Genomic DNA, 25860 nt, shown 5'->3' on the forward strand with positions numbered 1-25860 from the left:
CTTCACTGATCACTGTGTGTTGTAGGGTAGAACCAAATTTCATTCAGCTTGGTGGGTGTGTGTGGCTCCTTCCAGCAGGCAGAGCTGGAATCACAGTGGTTTGGGTTGGAAGGGACCTTAAAGCTCATCCAGTTCCAACCCCCTGCCATGGGCAGGGACACCTTCCACTAGCCCAGGTTGCTCAGACCTCCATCCAACCTGGCCTTGAGCACTTCCAGGGATGAGGCATCCACAGCTTCCCTGGGCAACCTGTGCCAGTTGCTCCCCACCCTCACAGGGGAGAGTTTCAGTGTGAAGCCATTTCCCCTCATCCCATCACTCCAGGCCCTTGTCCCAAGTCCCTCTCCAGCTGTCTTGGAGCCCCTTTAGGCCCTGGAAGGTGCTGTAAGGTCTCCCCAGAGCCTTTTCCTCTCCAGGCTGAACAGCCCCAGCTCTCCCAGCCCGTCTCTAGAGCAGAGGTGCTCCAGCCCTGGGAGCATCAATCTCTCTTTGCAGTCTGCACAACACACATAAAATCATTCCTACAGGAATTCCAGCTCCTCACACATGAGCAAGTTGAGTTCAGTGAGATGTCACAGTCACACAGAGTAACAGGGACAGAAAATAGAAAGGCCCACAACGAGCAAAATATTTCAGATAGTACCAAACTCACTGTTTTCAACCAGGTAACAAAGTTCCTCAAAAAATCGATGTTTTGGATCCAGTTTTTCCAAGACCAATCCTTTGTAGCTTCTCTGGCTTCCAGGGAACCACCTCAGTGGATGAAGGCAGACATGGGTGCTACATTTTTGAGCAACCGAGTAATCACTACATGAGTTTCGATGGCTCAGTCTGCAGGACTTTGGAACACTGATGGAATGCTTTGTGTTCTCAGGGCAAGTGTCAGACAAGTCATGTAGCTTTAAACTATGTATTTATTCAGCTTTAGTTCTGATAAAAGCTGGGCTCTTTAACAACAGCCACTTTAGCAGTGGGAGTTGCATGGCTATAAGGGAGAAAATTTGCTGTACAACACCCTCAAGTTACATGTCCTGGATGCTTAAACAGATTGCTGCAATTAAAAACACTAGGTTAAAAAAATGCCAGTGGCCAGACACTGTTTATTTAAAAATATCAAGCTGTACAAAAGGAAAACAAAGGTGATTTAATTTTCTGAAGTACTGATGATGGAGTTGCCACGTGGCATCCACTGACCTTACCTTCAATATTTAACAAAAACTGTAAACAGTCCCAGTCATATTACAAAGATTAATTGCCATGTACAATAATTAGTAGCCAGCAGTTAACAATCAGAGAGATTTTTCCATAATCTCTGCTCTTAGCTATAACAGGAAGCAGGCAGAGGGAAGACAGTTTACTTCATGTCATTCCTGACCTCCAGTTAATTTATGGAAGAGCTCTTCATCCAGTGTTTCATTCTGGTCTTTGGACCGTGTTGACAAGAAGATGTAGCCCCCAATATATTCATGGATGATCTTGCAGTCTGCACTCAGACAGGTGAAAGCAATGGAGACATTCTGGTCAAACTCGATGGCAACCTAAAGGAAAGAGGGATGGCAAAATCAGGCACAGGGATAAGCTGGATTGGGAAGAAAGAGCAAGTGTGGGAGCACAGCTGGATCACAAGTCCTGTGATGAAGCAGTACCTGCCTCTGCTAACCAAGATTTCTGTTCTGCTGCGTGTTGAGGCTGTTTGCCCGCTTGTTTCTTACTTTCCTGCTGTATCAGGGCCCTCTTGTGGTCAAAATACTTTTGCTTGTTCAGGCAGGCGACAAAATCGTGCTTTAACTCTTTTTCCAGTGGCATATGAAGTGAACACTGGGAAGAGCAGGAGTGGCACTCCCGACTCTTTGTGCACTTCACCAACAAAGTTTAATCTGGCCCCTGTTACCTTCTGACCTTAAATCTGCCTTTGGGCTCCAGCTTTTGGTTTCCAGCTCCTGTTAGTTCTAAAATGCAGCAAACTGAGCTTAGTTGCTAACTGCGGTTCCTGCCTTTTTTTTGAGAGGGATTTAAAGGAAACCCAGCAAATTTACCAGAATTTACTCCCTGGCACAGGGAGTCCTGCAGGAGAGCAATAGGGAGCGTGTCTGATCTCTCCTGGTTCCAACAGATGGATGTGGAAAACTCTGTAAGCAGGAACAGTTTCCAAGGTGCTTCCATCTGCCTCAGGTCACACCAGTTCCACCCCACAAATCTGCAATTTACACAGTTGGCTTCAAGCTTTGAAACCCCAAATCAGGGACCACATATTGACAGGGTTGCTCACACTGTGGCCTTGCAATCTCAGTTTGGGATTTGAAAGGCAAATCCCGTATCCTCAGTCTGTGACAGAGAATGAATCCCTACAGTTCAGAGGATGATGCATGAGCTGGACTGCACAGAGAGTTCAAATGAGATTTTTACTGACAGCAGTGAATGTCACATGTTGGGATTCACCTTGGAGTCTCTGTATTTCAGCCCATCAAACCCAAGGGCAACTCGTAAGGAATAAACTTGGCAGGAACCTTTTAAACTGATGATCTTTTAGTTTCTGACTTTTTAACTACAGGCTCCTTCAGAAAAACTCCAGACAGCTCATCGCATAGCATGTCACAACAAGTTCAAAATCTTTTCACTGAGGCTTGAAAATATTTTCTGAAAGCATCCTCCAGTGTGTCTGAACTGCAAGGAGTGAGGGCAGGGCTGTTCCAGCTTTACCTGGCGAATTTCCCAGTTCACATTCCACTGCTTCATGTTGGAGAACCTCCACGTTGTGATAGGATCTCCCGTGGCCATATCTATCCGGATCAGCCTGTTGTAGGACACCCCGAGCACATCATCCTTTTTGCTTCCTTTAAACCTGGAAAAAAAACAACCCCAAAACCTTTGAGCAGATCTGGTTGGCAATGATTCTGTCCAGGGAAACATTTCACCTGCTCTTCCTTGAAAGTGCAAAACCATGGGAAAAGTCACAACAGTCTGGGATTGAGGAGAGTGTGGCCCCTTCTTTAGAACAGGATTGGTTATAAAGCAAAAGTGTAGGCTGGTGTACCATGGTGTAAGATGGAAAATAATCAGGCAGGTAGATCTCCCTGAAATCTTTTCTAATTGATTGTTTCCTGCTAACAAAATACTGTTCTTCCTAAATGCATGAATTTTCATTTTATTTTTACTGGAAAAAAATGCCAACGATAATTTTCATTCCTTCCTTTCTCTAATGTTGAAACATGTTCTTCTAGTTACATTAACCTAAATTATATAATCAAAATAAATTTAATATTTTATATATCACCATTTTTATATCTTATATATGACCATTAAGTTATCAAAACAACTGTTGGCAATATATACATATTTCTGGGTATAAATGACATGGCAAAAATATTGAGACATTTTAACATTTCAATTTTCTTCTGATTAGAGATGAAAATTAAACATAAAAGTATCAGAACCTTTGGGGGCAGAAATTTTTGAGTTGGGAATAACTGGGAAAAGATCTCTCTGGTAAAGAAACTACCTTCCTGATGAAAGCTGGAAGAGATCTCACCTGTCTGCTCTTACCATTTTCAGCATTTTAGATCCTGTTTGTGAACTTTCTCTCCTTAAATGTACTGGACTTTAGAGAAAGAATGTGACCTGGACACAATTTGTGCTTTACCTGACACCAAACTGAGATAAATTCACCCCAAGATGCTTTGCTTATGCTACAAAGCACAGTTCAGGTGTCGGAGGTGTTGGTGTGTTTAAGGGGATTAGTGGTGACACACGGGGTGAAAATTCCCAGGGCCAGGGAGTTCAGGCAGAATCCTGGCTCCAGCTGACTCTCCAATGGCTCCCAGGAACAATTTAGAAACTGGAACACCCAAGGACCAACGTGGTCTTGTAGTTCCCACAAGGCTACTGGGTTTTGGGAAGTCAGAGAGTTTAACAGTCCAGATGTGGGATGTTCTGTGCCAGCTGGGCTCTGTGCCAGGGAACAGCTCCCAGCTGCTTCAGTTTATACCACAGATGATTCCCAGCTAGTCCTGGAAGAGGTATTGGGAACAGATTAAGGAAGGTGCCTCCAAGGATGGTTGTGTCAGTGCTTTTCAGCTGTTTGGTGTTTTGTCAGGAGAAAAGACTGCAGGTCACAACCCTGCTGTGTCCAGAGGAAGCTGCTGTGAACTCAACAGGACCTTTCTTGTGCTCACTGCTCTTCTGCATCAACTTAAAAAAGGGAGCATTTGCTGCTTTCTTAATGAAATGCCAAAGAAATCAGTGTTTTATCATATTCCAGTGAGCAAGGGTCAGAGTGAACACAAACTGCAAACCTGAGCACACCGGTGAAATGTGCACGTTTTACATTTCAGTGAGTCAGTAAGTGATTTTAATGAACAATAACTAATGAAATTCAGTGATGTCAATAAGGGTTTAATCCTAGAGATATTGTACCCCTGGCAAACCCCCACAGGTGTGTATGAAGGCAAGTGTAATGCACACGTTGTGGCAGCTTGGCACAGCTCTGGGATGTGATTACCTTACGATGTAGTAGGATAAGCCAAACTCGGGCAGGGACTGCCATGCCTGGATAAAACGCAGCTTGGCCTCCACCAGGGACATCTGGGATATGTTCTGGTGGGCCTCCAGGATGCGAGCGGTCAGCTGGGAAACACGGCAAGGGAGAAAGGTTTCAGTTGAGCGGAGAACAAAAATCCCGTGGCTTCCACTGAATCAAACATGGTCAGCTGAGACACCTCGTGCAGATGTACCACAGAGGGCACCCGGGGACAGACCCTGAGCACCAAGGGCAGGACAGAACAGGCCACCAGGGGCTGGGGGCTGGGTGTGTGCAGCACTGGCTCCATACACTGCTCTGGAGACTCCCCTCAGGATGGGTAGGCTGAGCTCTTTTGCAGCAAAAGCAGTGGACAAGGAATTAGGTGGAGAGGAAGGAGAGGCACCCGGGCCAAGGGGACAGGAAGACCCTGCTGTTCCAGATGCAGAGTAACTTCCTGTCCTTAAAACCCTCCCTTCTTTCTCTGAAGAGACTTTCAGGGACAGTGTATCAGGAGCAGAACATCATGGATGACTCAGGCAGGGATGGGGATGCAGGAGAGGTGCTGAGACACCTGTCCCTGTGTTCACTTTAAAGAAAGTCCTCTTACAAAGGGACAAACGAGTACTGTAGGTGATCCTACTGTACACTTCCAAATGCTGCTTGGATCCAGCCTCACCCCTCAGCAACCCCTGGAACCACCCACCCCCAGCCAGAGCCACCTCAGGATACCTGCTTGGACTTGTATTTCTTGGTGTAACGCAGCGAGACGAAGCATTCCGGTTTCATATCCACGCTCTCGGGGTCAGAGGGAGCCTGGGCAGACATGTTCTTCATCTGCAGGAACGACAGGATCTTCTGCACCTCGGGCTGGTAGGAGCTGTCGGCCATGGTCCTGCCTTTGGAGGCCAGGACACAAGCAGCCATCCACCGAGCATATTGATCCTCCTGCAGCAGCACAGTTGGACACTGTTAGGCTTTACACCTTCAAGGGAATCCAGTCCTTTGGAATAGATCCCCTTGGGAATTTTATGGCGTGACTGGTTGTCACCCAATGAATGGTTTTACACCATTCGGTTTGACACGTTTTAATACAAACGAAATAAACTGAAAACTCGTGTGAGATCCTGGTCACGTTGCCCTCATCTGAATGGGGACACTTCTAATCCAGGAAAGAACAGAACAAAATCCAAACCTCTGAAAACATTGGAACAAAATACTGGAATCTCCTTTTATTTTTTCATAGTTTGTTCTTTTTTTTCTTTCTACCAGCCTTACTTGGAAACTTGTGAAAACAGTGAGGATAAAATGCTATCACTGGAAAATGATACACACAGGATTATTGTCCTTTTATCTCCATAACCATCACGTATTTATTAGGCCACCACATCATTCTTAAATTTTACTAAATGTCTAGGTAATAAACTCTCTGCAGCATCCTTATTTTTCTCTACAAATTCTAGGACAGGACAACAGGTCTTCTAGACAATCTGCCATAAATCTGGAATACAGACTTCCCCTTGGCTTGTTACTCACGTTATCACATCTCAAATACACTTCATTCATGCCATCAGCAACAGGAATTAGCAACTTGATTCCAAACTTCTTCGCTGCAACATTTACATCTGGTACAACTTCACATCCTGGATCACAGAGAACCAGAAGGAAATTAATTGGTTTCATTCCTGTATCACTAATTTTAGTTACTGATTTAGTACTAAAGGACTAGATTTTGTTTTCCTTTGAGATCAGAGGACTTAGGAAAAGGCAAGAAAGGAAAATCCCTACCTTTTAGGTTTAGCTTCTCAATGGGTTCTCCCTGTGCAGATTCCTGGTTTTTAAAATAAGATATTGAAGTGTCTCTGAAGATAAACCAGTATGACTTGATAGCTTTGAGTGAGAGCTTCCTGGGCCTACAGGAAACAAAGGAATCACATTGGGTTCTATCAAAATGGACAAACTGCCAAGTCACTCACAAATATTCTGGTGGAGCTGAAATTTAAGGTGATGCCCTTGTATTCACTGCCTTGTAAGGGAGTAGAGACCATTTTTTGGCTTTATCTGAACATCTAATTGTCTAACCCAACAAAATTCTATTCCTTCACTAATTACAGAGGTTCTGCAGCACTTCAGGAGAGAAAACCAGAGGTGTTAGCTCTATGTATTAGAGAAACACTTCACAAGTAGTGACAAAGGTCAGCAATGAAGTTAAAAGGAAGAAAAAAAGAAAAACAACTATTCCAGTCCTTCCCTTTAAATCTAAGATGATGGTACAAAGAGTATAGAGCTGTCTGGAAAAGTGATTTATTAGACACACTCTTGCCTTCTCCAGACCCTTTCTAAAAATCCTAGTTTAGAATCCTTTCTAGAAAATGGTGATTTTTATGTTTAAATTAAAAAAAAAAAAGAGCGGATTTTCAAAACCGCCAAAGAATTTGGCTTTTAATTTCCCAATAACAACAACATTCTTCAAAAATAAGGGACTATAATTGTTTTAAACAAAAAAAAAAGCTGAAAACTCTATGGAAAGCTTTTTGAAAAAAATACTGTATTTCTCCACAATATTGTCACCCACCTGAAGCATCATTTACTATTGTGCTAATGTGGTGCAGGCTGAGAATAAATAGGAATAAAAGTCCACCATATGAATACTAAAGCAGTAGGACATGTAGAGCTTTGCATTTTTACAATTAAGCAAATAATTACAGGAGCAAAATGTTGTTGTTCCTTTAAAGACAGGGTATAAAGTTTCTACAATGTCTTAGGTTTAGTAAGTGATTTATCAAGAACACAGGAACTTTTTCCTGATGAAAAATAACAACTGAACGCTTTTAAAAGCAAACTCTTTTAAAAACCTCTTTTAAAAGCAAAGCTCCACTGCTGGGGGAAAACAAACAATCCATTGTTAAAAGCTTGAATTCCCTTTCTTCTGAAGGCACCTGAATAATCTGAATGTCAAATAAAATTCCTAATTGGAAATTAATAATTAACAGTTCTGAACAGCCAACAACAGTTACCATTTTTCAGGTGCAGTTTTCAGTTCCCATCTGTCCACGGAATGAATCTGATAAATATTCGTGCAACAGGAAACTTTATCTTCCTGAAACACAAAGGCTGTTTTCTGATAAAAGGCACTGCAGACTTGGGGTCTCTGCAGTTGTTCAGATCACCCATAAATCAAGATATTACAGCAGGATCACAGAAACTCGTTTTGATATTTGAAAAAAACAGCCTCTGTGTTTGGTTAGAAAAGGGGTAATTTCTTTCATTTAAAAAACACATTCCCCAGGGTTGCTTTCAGAAATTCTCCTCAGGGAGAACTGCAAGTTTCTTCTAGTTTTTCACTGGCAAAAACCAGTAAAAATGTGATCGAAAATAGAACTGTAGAGTTTTGTTTAGAGATGAGTGATGAGCGTGACCTTTTAATAAGTACAAGTTTAGTTCCCCCAGCACCCCAAAAGCTGGAAAGATTTGCCAGAAGAAGCAAGAGAAAGATTGGAAGAGGATGGTATTAGGATATATAAGGGGTATATGTTAATTTATAACTGTAGGATCTGCTGTTAGATTAGAGTGAAAAACTCAGGAGGTCTCCTGTAAGGTTAAGCCTGTTTTATTCAGCTTAAGGTTTTGCCTGGTTTATTATTAATGTCAACAACTCACCTAACTAGCCTGAGATTATCAGCAAGTTTTGGGATGTCTGTGATGTCCTCCTATTGGGAACAATTAGGAATAACTTTAGTACAATGCACTCTGTTAGGAAACCCAAGAACTGGGTGGGATCATCAGAGCCAACACCTTTGCCACCGTGACAGCCATTCCAGGATCCCAGAGGACCTACCAAAATGTTACTTGTGCTTCCACCTTCCAGTGTCACTTCCAGGTTAGAAAGTGCAGCTTCTACTTCATCTACTTCCGATTCACAGGTGGAATCTTGTGCCTCTGATGACAATGACAACTTGCTGACATGATACTGCAATAAAACATCAGTAAACAGCAGTCAGTGTATCAATTAGCAACACAAAATCACAGCACATTTGGCCCTCTGGGTCTTGGACAACTGTGTGGTGTTGTGCAGCACAGAACCAGGGTTTTTTCCCAAGGAAACAGGGATGTCCCTTATGCTCTCCAGTGCAATGGCTGATAACAGTTTCCTATTTTAATTGCTAGTGTTTGCATCCCTTCACTGTTATAATCATCCCCGTTCTGGGAGGGGGACAAGATGCTGCATCCTTGGAACTGCAAGCTTTAAGTGCCATCCACACCCGGTGGAAACTCAGAGCAAAGTTTCCTGGTGTTCTGCAGTGCCAGGCTGTGAATTTTTGGCAGCTCCATTTACATTTGAAAGGAAGGAATTTATTATCAGCAAACATTTGTGCCTTATTCCCCACAGTCAGGGCCTGAGCTGTGCTCGCTCACGTTAAATTTCCGTGTGCTCCACAGTGCCCTTCCCTTCATATTGTACTGCAGCTTTTTCTCTGTCTGTTCTGAACGTTCAGAAATGTTCAGGAAGGAGAGGTGAAAGGATGGCAGCAACACTTCATACTAATCTTCTGACATCTGCTATCAAAGTGGCATCCTGGGTGTGGTTTGCTCTAGACAATGTTAGTAAGTGGTTCCATACTTGCATGTGCCCGTTTGAATAACGGTGTCACTGCTGCTCCTGACTTGGCTTGGTTTAGCTGCTGGATGCTGCTTATTGTTTCTCACCCAAAGAGCAGGCCCCAATCCAAGCAGAGCTGTTGGGCTCTCTCCTGGTCCTGTCCTAGCTTGTGCCTGCCTCCTGAGGAAACAGGTTTTGCCACTTGGATCAAGTACGTGCCTGTATGGCAGCGAAGATCAGCATTTCCTCCTCCGTGCAGTCGATCTCCTCCAGCAGGATGGCCCAGCGGGCCTGCTCGTAGAGCTGGTTGATTCTCACTGCATCATACTGGAGCCAAAAAAGAACAACACTGGCCATTAATGACCCAGGTACAGATTCATAATCAGCTGATCTAACACCAGGCTGAGCCACAACCGTTGTTTCCTTCCTCCTCCCACCTCTGCCTTGTTCCCTTCTCCTGTACCAGCTTGTGTGCCTGGGCACAGTGACTTGCTGAGCCAACAGAAAATGCACCAGGAGCCCTTGGCTGAGGCAGAAGGGGAGATTAAGACACCCCCTTTTGAGGCAGCAGGCCCTGGAGCGGTGTAGCAGAACTGTGAAACCACACGGTGGGAGTGACAGCAGCACGACAGGGCTGGTACGAGGGTGACACGCGGAACTCTCGTCCCTCACTTCCCCTCTCTGCTCTTGGCTCTTTCAGTTCCGGTTCTGCCTTTGCAGCAGCTTCATGTTAGTCAGGTCTGCCTTAACTCACCATCCCTTTTTTGGACAGTGATTTTTTTCTTATTATGTGGTTAATAAGCTGAAGTGACTCAGAAATATTCAGCCCCAGAGCTGGTGAGATGTAGGTGCTGGGAGGGTAAACCTTGGGGCATGAGCTCTCCCAGCAGAGGGGAGATATTCAGCTGCCTGAAGTATTTTTGGGCTGTGGCTCCGTGGCTGGCTGGGACAAAGAAGGGAAATGTTTGGGCTGCTGAGTTTGAGACCCATTTCAGTAGGGGTGACATTTCACCCCAAACCACACCACATGAACTGGAAAGTGTCCTGATCACTTCTGAGGGGTTCAGCCCAGGAAAGCTGTGAAATTCAGTGAGGACAGTGGAACAGAAATGTAATTTTTAAGTTCATTTTCAAAAGCAGGGCTTATACCATTACATCATTTAGGTCTAGTTTTCCCCTTAATTTTTTCATGTCAAAAGAGAGAGAGAGAAAGTAAACCAGCCCCTTTGGAAATATGGATACTGTTTCTGGAGCTCTTTAGAGCTCTCATCATTATACTTAAGATCTTAAGAACAGTGTCCAGAGGGTAAAAGTGCAGCTGTAGCTGAGAGGAAGAAATTGGATTTGATTTCTGAAGGGCCTGTAACAAATCCTAGCTAAAATCCTATATATATATATCTGAATTCTATATTATTATGTAGCTCCTTGACATGAAAGCAAGCAAACAATGAATAGCAATAAAAACCAAAGCTCTTACTTTTGGATTCAAATCAAAGAAAGTGTAATATTTAAAGCGTAGAAGAAGCTGATCCTCCTCCAGAATGCCTTGTTCCATAAGGGATCGAGAGGAATCCAGCCAGCTGGGGAAGAAAACAACCCACAGATTCATCTGCACAGGAAAAACCCCAACACATGCACAGCTCCAATGCAATCGTGAAACAAAAGTGGGAACAGACAGCTCTGATTCCTGCAAGTCCAGGGAAAAGTCACTCAAGAAGGTAGAATGTTCGTAGGGATTTCCAACTTTCCTTGTATAAACAATACCTACAATCTTCCTAATTTTTTATCTCCAGCACTACTCAAAACATGAGGAGTAGATGCCAGGAACTAAGCAGTTGTGGGGTGACCAATGCCAGTAAGATTCTTTCTTCTTCGTCCCCAAAAACGAGGGGAAGAATCTGCCTGTAATATTTTGAATTCCCATTTTGATTCCAGTATTTGCTGGTTTATAATTCCAGCTCCTGTCATCCAGTGAAATCCAATGAAAATATCCTAGTCACTGTTAAATGCCCCACAGATGACTGACAATCCATATTTTAGTGCTAGAGGGACAATCCTCTCACACCACGAGAGCCCTGAGTGCTCTGTACTCTCTGTGGTGGACAAAAAGCAATGTTTGCTTGTGCAGAACTCAATCACCTACTTGTGGTGCAAAATTACTGAATTTACCCACATACCCATTCCCATTTAAAGCCTTGGGAGTTTGCTATCCAAACTGACAACAACATCATTGACCCTTTTAAAAGCAAAGGATCTCAAAGAGAGGCACCTTACCCTGCATTAAGCTTGGCTTTGTCAGCCAAGCTCCGTGGCTGGTACATCTCTGCCAGCATTTCTGGGGAACAGTTGGGATAACTGAGGGCCAGGACGTTGCAGTTCTGCTCAGTCAAGGGGCTGTCACTGAACCAGGTGATTGTGGAAGAAGCTGGTGACCCACTGACAGGATCATAAATGGGTGTCATGGTTTTACTATACAATCCTGGATTTGCTGCAAGTTAAGAGTGGAACACATTATTCCAGGGAAAACTGGTCTTGTCTTCCCATCATAAAAACCCCTTTTCTTTCAAGGCAGTTTCCTATCTCTGCTGTTTCCACCTGGGCTTGTCCTTTCCCAGGTGAGGTGACCTCAGGGACAGAAGTGCTCTGTGAGATATCTCAGTTGTGTTGGACACGGGAAACACACACTTTCAAGCCTTTATTTCTCATTTTCCTTGCAGGTTGCCAAATTTCATGAATATTTGTGTGCAGGGCCACAGCTGATGACCTGTTTGCTGGTATGGCCTTTCTCTTATCAGTGGAAAGGAAAACATTTGTAGAAACAACAGGAAAATATCGATATATTGGAGATTTCCTGAAGCCACTGATTTCAGGCTCTGTGTCTGTGACTACCATCCTACAGAAACTGGTCTCCCTGGGTTTAATTGCATAACAAAGAGTTCCTTCCTCTTTTTAACTTTCACTCAGAAGAATAAAATCATATTGACTCCTCATTACCTGGTAATCCAGAACTCGCTGGGGAGTTGCACAGGTTTAAAATATCTTCTGTGACTGGTTCTTTGCTGTTCTTGTCCTTTTTCTTTTTCTTTTTGAGTGTGTCTCCTGATTGCTTCAGCAAAGAGAGTTCTTCTGAGCGTCTGATATCTGCAAGGGCAGTTTGGGAAGTGAAGCAAGACGAGACTTAGCGGATTCAGGAAGCTCCACGTTGCAATCTGAACTTTATTTTTAGCAGGTTCAAAGCAGTAGCCAGGGAAAATCCAGTAATTCTGTAACAAGGCTTTGGGCTGTGACAGGGAGTTTTGACAGGATTTAAGCCTGGTTTTGTGGGAAGTGTAAGTGCATTTTAGAGCACCAGGAAAAACTCTTTCTCCCTCGTGGCTCTGTAGTCACCTTTGGGGCATAATATCTGAAGTTATGAATATCTGAATTATCAATAAGCAAGAACCACTGTGTTTGAAGCTCATGCCTTTTATTATTCACTGTATTTCTCACACAAGTTTCTGTCTGGGCTGTCCACTGTTCCCTGATGCACTCCTCATTCAGACAGATATTCTCAGCTGCAAACCTGGCACTTCACTTCTGAGAAACACTTTTACCCTGGGGTAAACAAAGGCTTTTTTTTTTTTTTGACAGTATTCACTCCTGAGGAAAGTTACAGCATTCCTGCACTGACTCAATCTGGGAGAAATATTTAATTTGGCCAAATGCCAGCTGTATAATTATGGCATCGTTATAGCAGAGCTGTTAAGTATAATAAAGACAGGCTACACCTTTCACAATCCACTGCCAGGAGGTGGAATTGGAAGCTGCCTTGTGGTCAACATGAGGCAGTAAATTCCTTCTGAAGATGAGGGTGTTACTGGGCTGAGCTCTGAAGACCTAAATTAAAACGAGAATTTTAATCCCCATTTTACCCTAAAGCTAAGGGATTTTGAAGATGGTTTGCAGACTCAAATTATTCCCTGCTGAGCACAGACACATCTCTGGCATTCCCCAAAACCTCATCTCCACTTGGAGGTGCTCCATTATTGGAAAGAGGGACTTGGAGCCTCAGTGCTGCGAGACATTCGTGGGCTGGTGTGGGGTCATTAGATATGCCCTGATCTGAACAGGTTTGGGCATATAAAAGTTTTGAACATTCAGAACATGCTACTTCTGACGTGAATATACAACCAATATGCTAAGTAAAAATAGGTGATAAATCAGTTGACACCATAAAATGGCCTGTGGTGAATGCTGGTGTAGTAGGACACTGATAAGCTCCAGCTCTCACTCAATGGCACGGAATAATCAGGACCGAGTCCTGCTCCAGGAGGACCAAGATTCCTACAAAACCACCAACAGGACCTTGACTATCCAGTCCTCCTGCAGCTCTTGGGACACATCTCTGACAGTGTGTGATCAGTTCTCACAGAGACTGAGAACCACTGACATGCACTGCACACTAAAAACCAAAAAATCTGTCTCAAATTTCTCCTTGAGCTCAACAGTTCTGTGAGGAAGGACTTCACACCAAAACAGAGTCACCCAATGAAACGCTCCAACTTAGTTGCCAGAGGGGGTTTATCTTTACTTACTGAGAATTTTGCAGATGTCACTGACAGCTCTGAAAACCATGGTAGAGAAGCTGACTTTGAGCCTCACCGTCTTCATGTTTGGCAGGCGGAGCCGCAGCATTTTGTGCTGGGGGGTGAAGAACAGCTTGGCATCTGCCTGCACCCCACACTTGTCCAGTGTCCAGTGGGTTTTCAGAAGCCAACACTTCTTTTGCTCCCACCAGAAAGCATAGTCTGACCAGTCTTGTGATATATCTAGGAAAACACAACATGGTTGTTAATGAACTGTGGAGAAAATATGCAAAAAAACTCGGTTTGGAAACAGTTCTCTGCAAACAGGAATATTTATTTACATCAAGCAGCAACCACAGCTCCTGAGGTCTGAACCCCATTTGCTGAATACTTGTGGCAGTCACTGGGAACTAACTTTGTCAATGTGTAGCAGCAGGTAAAGTTGCTGTGTGGTCTTGGTGGAGCTGTTCCCATCTTTGGCATCATTCCTCGTTCCTCTTCATCAGCTCTGCCACACAGAGGCTGTTCCTCAGCGTCTCTAACACAGCAGAGCCCTGGCCTATGGTGGAGTTCCCTGGTCAAAACTGCGACTCAAATTTGCTTTAAATATTAATACTGAAAGCTTTTCACACTAGTTGAGTACCAGTGAAAAAAATACTGTGAAAAATTAGCCTTCTGACCCCGTGGAAACTCCGACTGCGTCGGTTTCCGGCTCAGTCGTGTGTGTAAGTGTGCAGAGGGTGACAGAAGTATTTTCCACCTGTGCTCACTTGCTGTGACTGTACACAGGGTATTTTACTTTCCATTTCTTAACCTCGACTTGGTCAGTCTCAGCTGTTCCCTCCTGAATGTGTGCAATGGATAATGTGGCTCAGATTTTATCTAGAACGCCCCAAAAGCACAGGAAACAGTAACTTCTGAAGCGCCTTTTAACAACTAATCCTGTCTCTTTGACTGCCACAGGTAGATAAACGAGGTATCAGCCCCCCAAACTGCCCACCTATAACATCTGTCTGGGAAGGGAGTTGAATAGTCAGCCTGCTCTGATTATTTTTGTCGAACTGGAAGGGCAAACCCGAAGTTTTGTTTGCACTGTGGTAGCACGGGGGCTTTGGCCACAGACAGGGAGGGGTCCTGACCACATAAAACCCCGAGTCTGAGCATCTCCACGCTCTGTGCCGTGGCACAAGCGAGGCAGCACCATTTCAAAACCTGCACAGCCTCTCTTTGTAGAGGGAAAGCTGCACTTATTACTTGCATAACACTGTGTAAATGAAACAGGTCTTTACTCACTCATTTTTTCTACTAATTTCAGCATCAGTCCTCCAATGTGAAGGTCCCCTGTGACCTGTAGTAAAAATTCCTTTTCTACGCCTTCGTGTTGATGGTCAACTGTCAGCAAGAGCTCCCAGGTGTGAGACCCATAGTCAGTTGAGGAACTCATGTTGGAAAAGGTCTGTGTGAGCTCTGCAAAAACAAACAGGATGTTTTTCCTCCACTCCCCCAAACAAATGCATTTCTCCACAGTCTCAACACAATTCCACGCTGCCAAGACTTCGCAGCGGCCTTGGCTGGAACTTCAGAGGTGTTATCTTGTTACCTCTGAACTAGACTCTGCTCTGGTGATTGCTGTTGCAAGATAGCAACGGGGGGGTTTTTTGTTTTTATTTTGATTTCACCTCTCCCCCAACTCAGTTGCCTCCAGTTGGGGAGAGATGGCCCAGTTTCACCTGGGTTTTATCACCATCCAGGGCTAATCTGCCAGTCTGGACACCAAAGCCTGCAGTTGTGGGTGGGATCTGTTTTGGCAATCTGTCCAGTGAGCGAAGGAATTTCGTTGACTTGTGCACTCAGAGCTGTAATTTTCACTGCAAATCAAAGTTTACACTTGCAGTTCTGCCAGCTTGGGCCCATGGGACCAAATCCAGGGAGTAGTTTTACCTATCTGGGTAGGTGAGAGGGGAGACAATTAACCTTAGTGGCTCTCTGCCAGCAACATCCAGGCACAGAACTGCAGTTCCTGTTGCCTCCCACAGGGACATGTCCTGTCTCAGCGGGGGGAATTGTCTGGGATCCCACCAGGCTCCAGCCAGGACAGGTAAACAGTAATGGTGCCAAGCCAAAGCAGAGAAGATGCTCCAAGTAGAAGCCTTGGTTATCACCAGCTGAGTTCCAATTCCTGAAGAAAGAGCTTGTAGGCACAAGGTGACTGATGCTGCAGGCAGGGTCTGTGATATTTAACCAGCGAGAGAAGACACCACATCAGCTCTCTGACCTGAAACAAGGCTTTGCAGCTGAGGCTTAAGGCACTAAAGTCAGTGACTTCCACTTATTGCAGATTTTCAGCAACACATGAGAACCCAGGTCACAGGCACAGCTGAAGGTGCCCCACACAGGCTGCTTTGAACACAAAAACAACAGGGAGCTGTTTACAAAGAAGGCCAGAGGGGATGTAACAACATTAACGGGCTGCTGTAGATCTTTTTTAAAAAACAAGTATTCGGTAACTTAAAACCTTTAGCCTAAAAGTTAAGTCAAACCCAGAAAAATCAAGGGTGGTTGGCACAGGTGAGGAGCGAGAGAAGGAATGACCTTTTCAGGGACTGACTGTGGGACAGGATCAGACCAAATTTGATATGTTGTTAATTGTGTTTCCTGCAGAATTTGTGTTAGGGAGTACAGTGTAAATCCAAGTCATCTGTTTAAGTGAAGTTCTCTTAAAATCTGTGCTCACAACACAGTGTTGTAGACGTGGTTTCTTCAACTCCTTTGGGCTTGGGTCATACCTGGTGTCAACACTACTGATATAAAAGTTGGTATCGAAGGGAGAATAGAAATGAGCTGGTAATGACAAATTCTACTAATAAGGAAAAGTGAGTCAAACATAAAGGCAAAAGATTTCAAAGATTAAATTAAGATTTTAAAGATTAGATGGATTCCCCCTTCAATGAATGACAACATAAATGAAGCAATGTCCAGCTCAAAGTCATCCTTTCAGGAGGAAATCCCCTTACCAACCAGTTCTGCTGGGACAGAGCTGTGAGCCTGCCCGGAAATTCTAAAATTACAATGACATTTAGAGAGCCCTAAGTCAGAAAACTGCAACTTCCTAACTGTGTGACTCCAAGAGGCCAATTTACACCACTGAACAAGCACTATTGTTAGCCGGGATCTTGGATGTGCCAGCCCACACCTTTTCACCAAACAGTTACTAAACCAACAAGGGTTGATACTTATCCAAGAAGTTTGCTTGGCTTGCCTTGGTAAATAAAGGCATTGTGTTGGACACTGTGAAACCCTGTGGCTTTCCTGCCTCTGGGATAGAGGATTTGGAATTTGTGCTGCTGTGTGCCACATGGATTTATTTAAGAGCTTAGCTATGCTTTAGACCGAGTGGAAGGGAAGGGCTGGGACTCTCCTGAAGCATCCAAGGGACAGCTCCCAAAGGGGTCTCCCAAGCAGGTGGGGCTTCCAGCACAAGGACAGTGCAAGGTGCAGAGAACAGCTGTCGTTCCTGACTTTAGAAAAATCAGGATGCCCCTAGTGAAGCTCCCAAGCATCACTAACAACTCCAACAGTAATCCACAGCCGGCCTACGGATAAGAACAACGTGATTTTATTTCAGGAGCCTGGGGTGGAATGTGGCAGATGATCTGCACCTGTGCCCACCCTTGTTCCACCATAAACCAGTATTGTTACAGAGAAGCACCAGTCTCACCTGCCCTCTTGTACCAGTGAAAGCATTTGGGAGCTGATCTGTATTTTTTTTTTGTTTCTTTTTAAATTTGGTTTCGCTTCCCAGTCTAATTCTGCACACAAATGCCTGTGCTGAAAATGAGCAGTCCAAGGGGTGGGTGAAACCCTTTCCTTCTTCATGCTGAGTTGGAAATCCATGGCCTCGGTGCAGCTAATCCTGGCACTGCATCATTCCCTAAAGCCGCTCTCTTCCCCACTTCCTCTGCAATCCAGGAGGTTTCAGTTTGGAGATAAGGCAAACACTAGTAAATCTACCGGAGCACGCAGCACAAACAAAGCCTGCTCGTGAAAATGGGCGCAAGCGAAGCAACCAACTCCTGAGCGTGAAAACCCAACCGACCCCAAACTGCCCGGACTCCGCGTCCCACAGCCTCCGGGTCAAGCCTGGATCTGCTCAGGAACGCGCCCCAGCTCCCGGGCTTCACGTGGGCTCAGCTGCAAGGCCTGGCACAGGCAGATCAGACAGGCCAGAAACGTGTCTCCAGGGCACTGCTGACTCCGGTCGGGATTTCCACAGCGCGCTCTGCCCAACCCAGCCACCGAGGAGCAGCGATGGCTCGACAGACCGAGCCCTGCGCGGGTCTCAGCACGCACAGCCCCAAACTTCAAACCGTGCGTGGGAGCGAAGGAGGATGCGAGCCGTGCTCGAGCAAGGCGCTAAACACCCGGGGTTAGGGTCGAGAGGGGCGAAACGATGTTTCCCGGAGTATCCCTCGGGCCGGCGGTGCCCGGGGGGTCCCGCGGAGCAGCTCCCGCCGCAGCGCCCGCTTTGAGGAAGTGCCGGGCGGCCGCGGAGGAGGCACCCGCTGGGGCCCGGAGCGCCGAACCGCGGCCGAAAGCGCCGGCAAAGGAAGAAAGAACCGCGGGTGGTCGGGCACTCCCGCCGCGGGTGCAGCGCAGGGCCGCCCGCAGGTGGTGCCCCGGGGCCGCTCCCGCATCGCCCGCGCTCCCGCAGCGCTGCCCGCGCTCCCTCACCTGCCGGCCCCGCTGGCAGCGCTGCCCGCGCCTCCCGCGCCCTTCGCCGCCACCTGCCTCTGAGACGCGAGGGGAGGAGCGGCACCCCCGCGGGAGGCGGCCCTTCCTTCCTTCCCCTTCCCCTTCCCTCCGCCCCGCGCGACGTGGGAGCGCGGCCCGCCCGGAGACAGCACCCCAAAGGTGACCCCGAGGCCAGCGAGACACCCCCAGTGCTGCTTTTAGGCTGCAGCCGTGGGGAGGTTTTGGGGCTGCCCTGAGAAAATCGGTTCCAAAGGTGCGACGGCAAGGAATAGAAACGCAATGGCAAAGAACAAAAAAGGTGTGTTTGGAGGCGGAATTGTGTTAGGAGGCACAGGATTAAAGTGGGCTGAATCGGCAGAAACCAGGCAAATGCTTCTCCAGGGGCCAGATTTCCACAGACATTCTACCTTTCGTTAAACTTTTGACTTGCTCGGGGGTCTAGTAGAGCGCAGCAGCAAAACAAAACCAAGACAACGACAGGAAAGAGAAACAGAGAAAATAATGGAAAAAATTCTTTCAGACTAAACCCATACCCTGGGAAAAGACTGGAGAGATATATAAGGATGTATCTTCGACACGCCACGGGCAACAAATAGTTACTTTCATGAGAACAAAGCAGATGTGAAGTTGTCAAACCACAGATACTATCGCAGCATGTTTGCTCCCCTGGGCTCGGTCACTGAGCTGCTCTGATCACGCTCAGCTCTTCAGGCTGTCTGTACATGCACCGAGGTTTTGTCAGCATCAGACATCCCTGGAGGCACAAACTTGAGAGCTCACGAAGCCTTTCAGGGCTTTCCATCACCTGAGGGCACAGAAAGGCCTTTAATCACCCCAACCAGACCCCTCTGGGACCAGTTCCAGCAGTCCTAAATTAAGCCAGGGCTAGGTGGGTGTTTGATCCTCACCTGAGTCCAGGCTCATCCCTCCATATGGAGCAGCTCTGCTTTTGCTGCTCCTTGGCCCTGTCCTGACTCAATGGCTTTTTAGATCTTCCTAGAACAGTTTGGTAAGCTACCTGCTTGTTATTATTTTTTAAATACAGGTACCTATGCAGATGAGCAATTAACTTTGCATGGAAAAAGCTATGGAGTAATATAAAATTCAGGTTTGGGTTACTTTCAGTAGTTGACAAAGCAATTAGAAGAACTTTAGAGGTTGTTCTTGGGCCAGAATATTCTGGTGTGTGCTATTCCTGGCTACATGAGCTTTTACTTTTAGTGGCCGCTTTTACACCCTAGCCCTTACTTATGGGGTTAGAATTCAAAACTAAGAAGCTTTTCCTGGTGTTCTATTCAGCCTAAGCAGAGACATGATGTAGAGCTCTTTTCTTGGTAGGCCTTTGTGTATGTTATGATTTTACCTGAACTTAGGAAAATAAAAAGCTCAGTATTGAACTCCAGGTACTGTTGGGGTCACTTCAGCTCGTGGATGCATCTGTTTTCCAAATTCCCGTTCTTATCCAACCTGCCTTACTTAGATTCTCCTCACATCCTCCATGTAGTAGATGTAATACTTCCTCCTCCTCCTCCTCCTCCATGAGCAGCTTTTTCCGCTCAGGCCGCATCAAAAGCGGATCTAGACCAGACCCACGGGGGGGTGGGGAACAGCAGCAACTTGTTGCAAGAGCTGCATTTCCCCCAAGTCTCTTTAGACACTTCTTCAGGTCAGCTTTTCCAAGTAATTACTCGTGAGAGTGCCCTGAGTCTGGAGGGCAGAAGGTGAGCTCTGAGTGGAGCCCTTGAGGTGAAATTCTCGAGGAGAATTTGTGTTATTTCGTGGTGTGGTTTCTGAAATCTGCCTTTGGGACACACGAGGCAGGCAAATGATGATTGCTGTTGTGCTAAATAAAAGTATTTTTCACTTGCTGTAGGCGAAGAAGTAACGGGTGTATCTGTATATGCCTGCAATTACTGACAAACAAATCAATCCATGCAAACCCTGGCAGGAGCACCAGGCAGCACTGACAAAGCTGTTGAGAAAAGCTGATTTTGCACCAGAGGGGATCTGTAGGCGTTCATGTTAAAAATATGCTCTCTGATAAATGTCTAAGGTGAGAGGTGGCAACACTTTATCTTTTGGTATCCCTTGGCTGTACTGCTGGTGGATGAAGTCAGTAGCCGTGGTCCAAATAGCTGAAGCTTTGGGAAAATTCAGCTCCCAGTCTAACTCCTGTAAGTGGTACTTGGGTTAAGAGGAACAATAAATAACCCCCTCAGCCTTACTCTTGGTTCAGGAGAGTTCAAGCTGCTGTTGTGGATCTGAGCTGGGGTCTGAGGTTGATGTGTCGGGGTGTCCCTCAGTGCAGAGCAGACAGCTCTGACCCATCACGAGTCAAGCTCTCCAGGAGTGTCTCTGTACCCACCCTCTGGGTGTTGGCACTTCTGGGGGGTTCAAAGTCAGCTGTTGTCTGTGTCTCTCACGCTTGAAAAGCATCCCAGGATGAAACACTGCTCGGCCCAGTGCAGAGCTGAGTCATTAACAGTGCTCCCCAAACCGCCCTCCACGGCAGGAACTGAAGGGGGAGAGGGAGGAGTCTTGTTACCAACCCAGACCGAGGAGGAAAATGCCTGAAAGGGCCCCCAACGCTGTGTGTGTTGCCCAGGCAGCTGACTGGTGACTCAGGGCTCCCTCATGCTGCTTTCAGCTGAAGCAACGAATCCTTGCAAAGCTTTATTTGCAAATAAAGCTGCTTTTTCATGACTAAGGATGAACTCATCCTGCCATTCAGCCTTTTACCTTCCTTCAGTCCAGTGGTTGCAAAAAACTGGTGGTTTGGACTGTCTTTCAGGCTCTTAAAAAATAATCAGTGGTTTGGTTGTCAAATGTTAGGTGGTGGTTCAGGAATTCTTGGTGTTCCCTTTTCTGTGCTCCTGTCAAGTCAGGGCTGCAAGGAGGTGATACCAAGTGAACGTTGGCTAATTTTGAAACTTTTGCTTTTAAATATGTGCATGGTTAATTAAAGGAAACACGTTTTCCTTCTCCACCCTTAAGAGTCCAAACACCTGCTGTGAGGTTGTAAAAGTTCTGGGTTAAAAGCTGTTCTGCCTGACTGTGTACATAAAAGTCAGAGGCTGCAAGATGCAGCATTATCTCAAATGTTGGCCGGTGGATTTGGGCTGCACTCCTCTTGTGTTGTGTTCTTTGTAGATCTCAAGGTGCTGGATCTGATGGGGGTCCCTTGCAGTTGTATTTTTAGCTGTAGGAATGAGTGAAGGAAAAGTCCCAAAGGCAAACGTGGGATTTGGTGCTATGCCTTCCAAAACTGGAATATGATAGACTGGGTTCAAAATAATTGTCGGATCGCGTGCTGTCACTGTAACTGTTTTCTTTAGGATACTGTTTCTCAGCTGGAGGGACATTCTGAGATATTATCTGAAGCTGGCTCGGGGCTATTTGGATGGGAGCTTTTAAGATAAACAGCCTCACCTTTGTTTGACCTCTTCAGTTTAAAACTGTTCATATTAATACTCCCCTAAGTCATTCCTCACCCTTTTCAGACACTTTGAATATTACAGCTGTACTCACAAGATCTAAATGAAACCGAAAGTTATGTGTCTGTGCAGATGAACCAAAGACAGTCTTTTGCCCTGAGGAGACTGGACCTGAAATGGGAGGGGGGAACCTCTCAGGGAAAAAGTTGCTGCAACAATTCTGGCTGGATTAAACACGTGGGGCTACATTAGAGGGTCTCAGGTGAGAGATCTTCCCAGCTCCGTGCAGGAACAGCAGGCAGCACTGGCTCTGAGTTATGCAATTCATCAGCAGACTTGTCTAAGTGATCATCTAAGTGATACTTCTGTTGTGCAACTCTCCTGAATGAATAATTCCTGATGAAAGCAGTGTGAGTGTTGTGTTGTAAACTCGGTTTTTCCATCCAAATGTGCAAATTTTTTTTTTTATTATTTTTAATGCCAGACCCAGCCTTTTAAAAATAGAAGCTTTAAACAAGACTCTCCTGTGTCTATCCTGGCACCTAAATCAGTGTCAGCCTTTTCCAAAGGGCTGAGCAGCACCTGGAGTTCCCCACAAGGCTTGTGACTGACCTGGGAAAGCTGTAGCGTAATTAACACACTGAAAAATCATGTTGCAGGTTCATGTGCCTGAGGGCAGGGTTTTTTCTTGGATTTTTTTTTTCTTTTTTTTCTTCCCCACCCTTTCCAGTCTGTGTCTGGATTACCAACTCTTACTATTTTATTTTTACCCTCATGTTAATTCATGTTTCTCAGAGCTTCATCTCTGAAAGCCAGGCTGGACTTAGGGAACAGTGCAGAAAACCTGACAGTATGATTCAGGAGTGTTCTGAACCCATTAGCAAATATTTTATTGATTATTTAAAAACTAATTCAAGGAAAGAAAAAAAACTCACGAGGGCACAACTCTTTAAATACTGGCAAAGTTTTCAAGCCTTGAAGTATTTATTTAGAAAGGAGTCATCTCTGAAGGTGCCTAAACCAGCAATGGTTGTGGTGGTGTTACCTGCATCTCTCTTGTTTTCTGGCCCTGACCCAAAGTTGGGTTTCTTGCCTGTGCTTGCTGAAGGGCCAGTTATTAGTTTATTCCCTGTGACAGAATAAAACTCTGATTTCATTGTATCACCAAGGGAACATTGGATACTTGAATTTCCACAAGCTGAGAGCTACAATATGATGCTTAACTGCATTATTCAAACTTGGCCCGTGTTTATTTTTGCTTTGCTGTCACAGCTGAGCTGTCAGAGCTCAAACTCCCTAATGACAAACTTCCCCCTGTCCCGACACACTGCACACAAACCTCCCTCAGTCTGTGCCAGCCCAAGCTCAGCCTTTTCTCTCTGTTACCTGTCACTGAATCACATCCTGTGATTCAGGGAGGGCCAAATGTCCCAGCTCAGGGGCTGGCAATAACTGACCCCACGGGCCTTTCCAGAGGGCCGGGCATCAGCTGGCAGTGCCCTGTGCTGCTGTAGGACACGGGCTAACCATGGCTTGGCTGCAGTGCCACTTGCACATCCCGAGGCGTTCCCATCTCCTCGGGGTGACATCTGTTGCTGCGGCATCTCCAAAGCAACACAGCGGCAACGGCAACAAATGACAACAGCGCGGAGCAGCAGCGGAGGGAAAACGATTGTGCAAGAGGCCCCGAGAAGCTCCTCCGTCACGGGAGGAACTTTGGAAGCCGATGACAACCGTGTGTGACCAGCAGGTGCCACTGCAGGCCCAGGAACGGGGAGCGGCGTGGCCGCGACTGGAACTGTGGCGCAGGGACATCTGGTGGCCTTCTCGGTCCTGCTCAGCTGGGGAGAGCGTGTGCCACGGTACGAGGGGTGTACGGGGCACACACGGGGTAAAACCGCCCCACAGACACATCTGCGGGATGGACTCTCAGGGCACAGAACTCTCCTTCTGTTTAGGACGCTCTGGAAAGTTTGTTTTTTCCTGCCTGAGTCTCCTGCTCGCCCTTACGGTGGAAGTGAATCCATCGTGGTCTTTCTGCCCCCACATCAAGGTGTGTAACTAATATTTTACTGTTGTTTTGGGCCCAGCAAGCACTGGAGGTTTCTGCCACCTCGAGTGTGCGTGGCATCATGTTCCAGATTTGAAAAACACTGGCTACTGCACGCTCATGGAATAGTGTGAGGGACCTGTATTGGCCTTTCTTGGGTGTAAAGATGACATCTGGGAGAAAAGATCTTCCATTGAAATATTATGTCATAAAAAACCAGGTCATGATACTTTTTACAGACATTTTTTTTTTTTTTAAGGAAAAGCAAGTAGTGGCAGCCATGCAGCTTCTTCTATAGTTCTAACTCTTATAGATGTATATAAATATATACTTTTAGCCCAGCTGACTGAAGTCTGTCTGGAACATTATCTACTTAAAAAGTATCTCCTGTTACTCATACAAAACCTATCCCCATCAGAGGCCTTAAATTGCTGGGAAAAGACTCTGGGATTAGAACCAGTGCAGCTGGACTGGACAGAGGGCAGATGGTCCTGTTTAAGGTGTTCCTTTGTGGTTTGGCCTGGTGTGAACTCTTTGCTGGACTTTCATGGATCAAACCATGAGTGACTTTGACCTTGGCTGACACTGGAAAGGTGGATTGTTGTTTGGGCTCAAAAATACTGCAGCTCAAGCAGGGAAGGCCCCTCATGGCATGTTGTCCAGAGAGGTTGTGGATGCCCCATCCCTGGAAGTGTTCAAGGCCAGGTTGGATGAGGTTTTGAGCAACCTGGGATAGTGGAAGGTGTCCCTGCCCATGGCAGAGGGTTTGAATGAGATGAGCTTCAAGGTCCCTTCCAACCCAAACCTTTCTATGATTGTGTGGTGATTTGATACAGGCACCTCCCATCCTAACAAACATCCTCCCTTCTGAAGCAGTTAGTCCCCATTAGCAAGCCTTGAAGATCTCAAGTCATGGCTTGCACCTTTCCAAAAATTAAATCCACTCCAATGTTTTGGCATTAGCAAAGTAGTTCTGTGTAGTGTAGTTATTTTATTTGTCACTTTTTATTTGTGATTTTAAGCCCTTTGATGCAGGCAAGTCATATTGTCAGTCTTTACTGTGCAGCTGAAAGGAAGGGAGACACACCTCGATGAAGTGGAGGGTGAGATTCGTGAGTGACTGCATGAATAGAAGAAAGAAATAAAAATTCAGAACATCTGAAGAATGGATCAGAAGTTGTGGTAGTTTTTCAAGGGTTTGATTAAACTGGAGTCAGGATCTTCTTTCCTTTCCCAAAGCAGGCACGTGAGTGCATTTACCAAGGGAAGAGTAATGCAGTTTAAATGGAGCTTCTTTTTTTATAGATGGATCTTGAAAAAACCCTTTCTTTGTGGGTTCTTCTAAACTGATTACACTAATGTGGCTGTTCCTGTAATTTAATTATCTCTGCACTCAATGAGAACAAGTTAATTAAAAGTCTTCTTTTGTTGTCCAAAATTTATTAGATTTTCCTACGTGGAACTTCATGGCTTTTGTTTGCTCCCCTTGTCACGGGCTGGTTTTGTTCAGCACAGCTGTGCTTCCTATTGCATAACAACTCAATATAGCTGCCTTTATAGCTCTTCCCTTGTACAGAATTCCCTCCAGGGATTTGCAAATGTAGGTCAGCAGTGTAAAAACACAAGTCCTACTCCTATATTCAAGTTTGTTCCCAAGTGGGAAATTGGTTTTGCCTCCCTGCCTTCAGCAGGTTGGATTGCAGGGGCTTTGATGTTGGAAGTGCAGGGAAACTACTGGGCTTCCAAGCGTGGCCTGGGTTGGGAAATTGGGTTTTGTTTATAAACAGAAAGGTTTTTATTTTAGAAAGCCCTCGGGAGATGAGCTTAACCTTGGGCTACAGTAGTGTCAGGACTGAGCAGGGCTGGGCACAGTTTGGGTTTGGGTTGGGGGGATCCAGTCCTTGGGAGCTGCCTGACTCAGGGCTGACACCCTTCCTCCTGGG

At 45.8% G+C, this 25860-nt stretch overlaps 1 protein-coding gene and 1 long non-coding RNA gene across 3 annotated transcripts in view; one reads left to right on the plus strand and one right to left on the minus strand.

Moving 5' to 3' along the window:
* LOC135410756 (uncharacterized) overlaps positions 1–25860 on the plus strand; it is a 117611-nt gene that overhangs the window by 18943 nt on the left and 72808 nt on the right. The window lies entirely within an intron of this gene.
* On the minus strand, positions 1081–18512 carry FERMT1 (FERM domain containing kindlin 1). The gene is made up of 15 exons (XM_064647495.1): positions 18413–18512; positions 14975–15148; positions 13691–13924; positions 12111–12257; positions 11391–11604; positions 10594–10696; positions 9336–9443; positions 8355–8486; positions 8177–8226; positions 6305–6429; positions 6053–6159; positions 5249–5464; positions 4499–4623; positions 2701–2842; positions 1081–1538 (listed from the first exon to the last, which is right to left on the minus strand). The coding sequence occupies exons 2-15, from the start codon at positions 15123–15125 to the stop codon at positions 1365–1367; spliced, it is 2028 nt and encodes a 675-aa protein (XP_064503565.1). The 5' UTR covers positions 15126–15148; positions 18413–18512; the 3' UTR covers positions 1081–1364.

The sequence above is a fragment of the Pseudopipra pipra genome, chromosome 3 (genome assembly GCF_036250125.1).
Source record: "Pseudopipra pipra isolate bDixPip1 chromosome 3, bDixPip1.hap1, whole genome shotgun sequence".
NCBI lineage: Eukaryota > Metazoa > Chordata > Aves > Passeriformes > Pipridae > Pseudopipra > Pseudopipra pipra.

What these genes read in the sequence shown, in the direction of transcription:
- FERMT1 (XM_064647495.1), bottom strand. Translation starts at nt 15,125, where the DNA reads ATGAGTTCCTCAACTGACTATGGGTCTCACACCTGGGAGCTCTTGCTG. An exon ending in AGCGAGTTCTGGATTACCAG is followed by an intron (nt 11,605 to 12,110) that starts GTAATGAGGAGT and finishes CTTAACTTGCAG; the next exon opens with CAAATCCAGGATTGTATAGT. An exon ending in AAAGCCAAGCTTAATGCAGG is followed by an intron (nt 10,697 to 11,390) that starts GTAAGGTGCCTC and finishes TTTCTTCCCCAG; the next exon opens with CTGGCTGGATTCCTCTCGAT.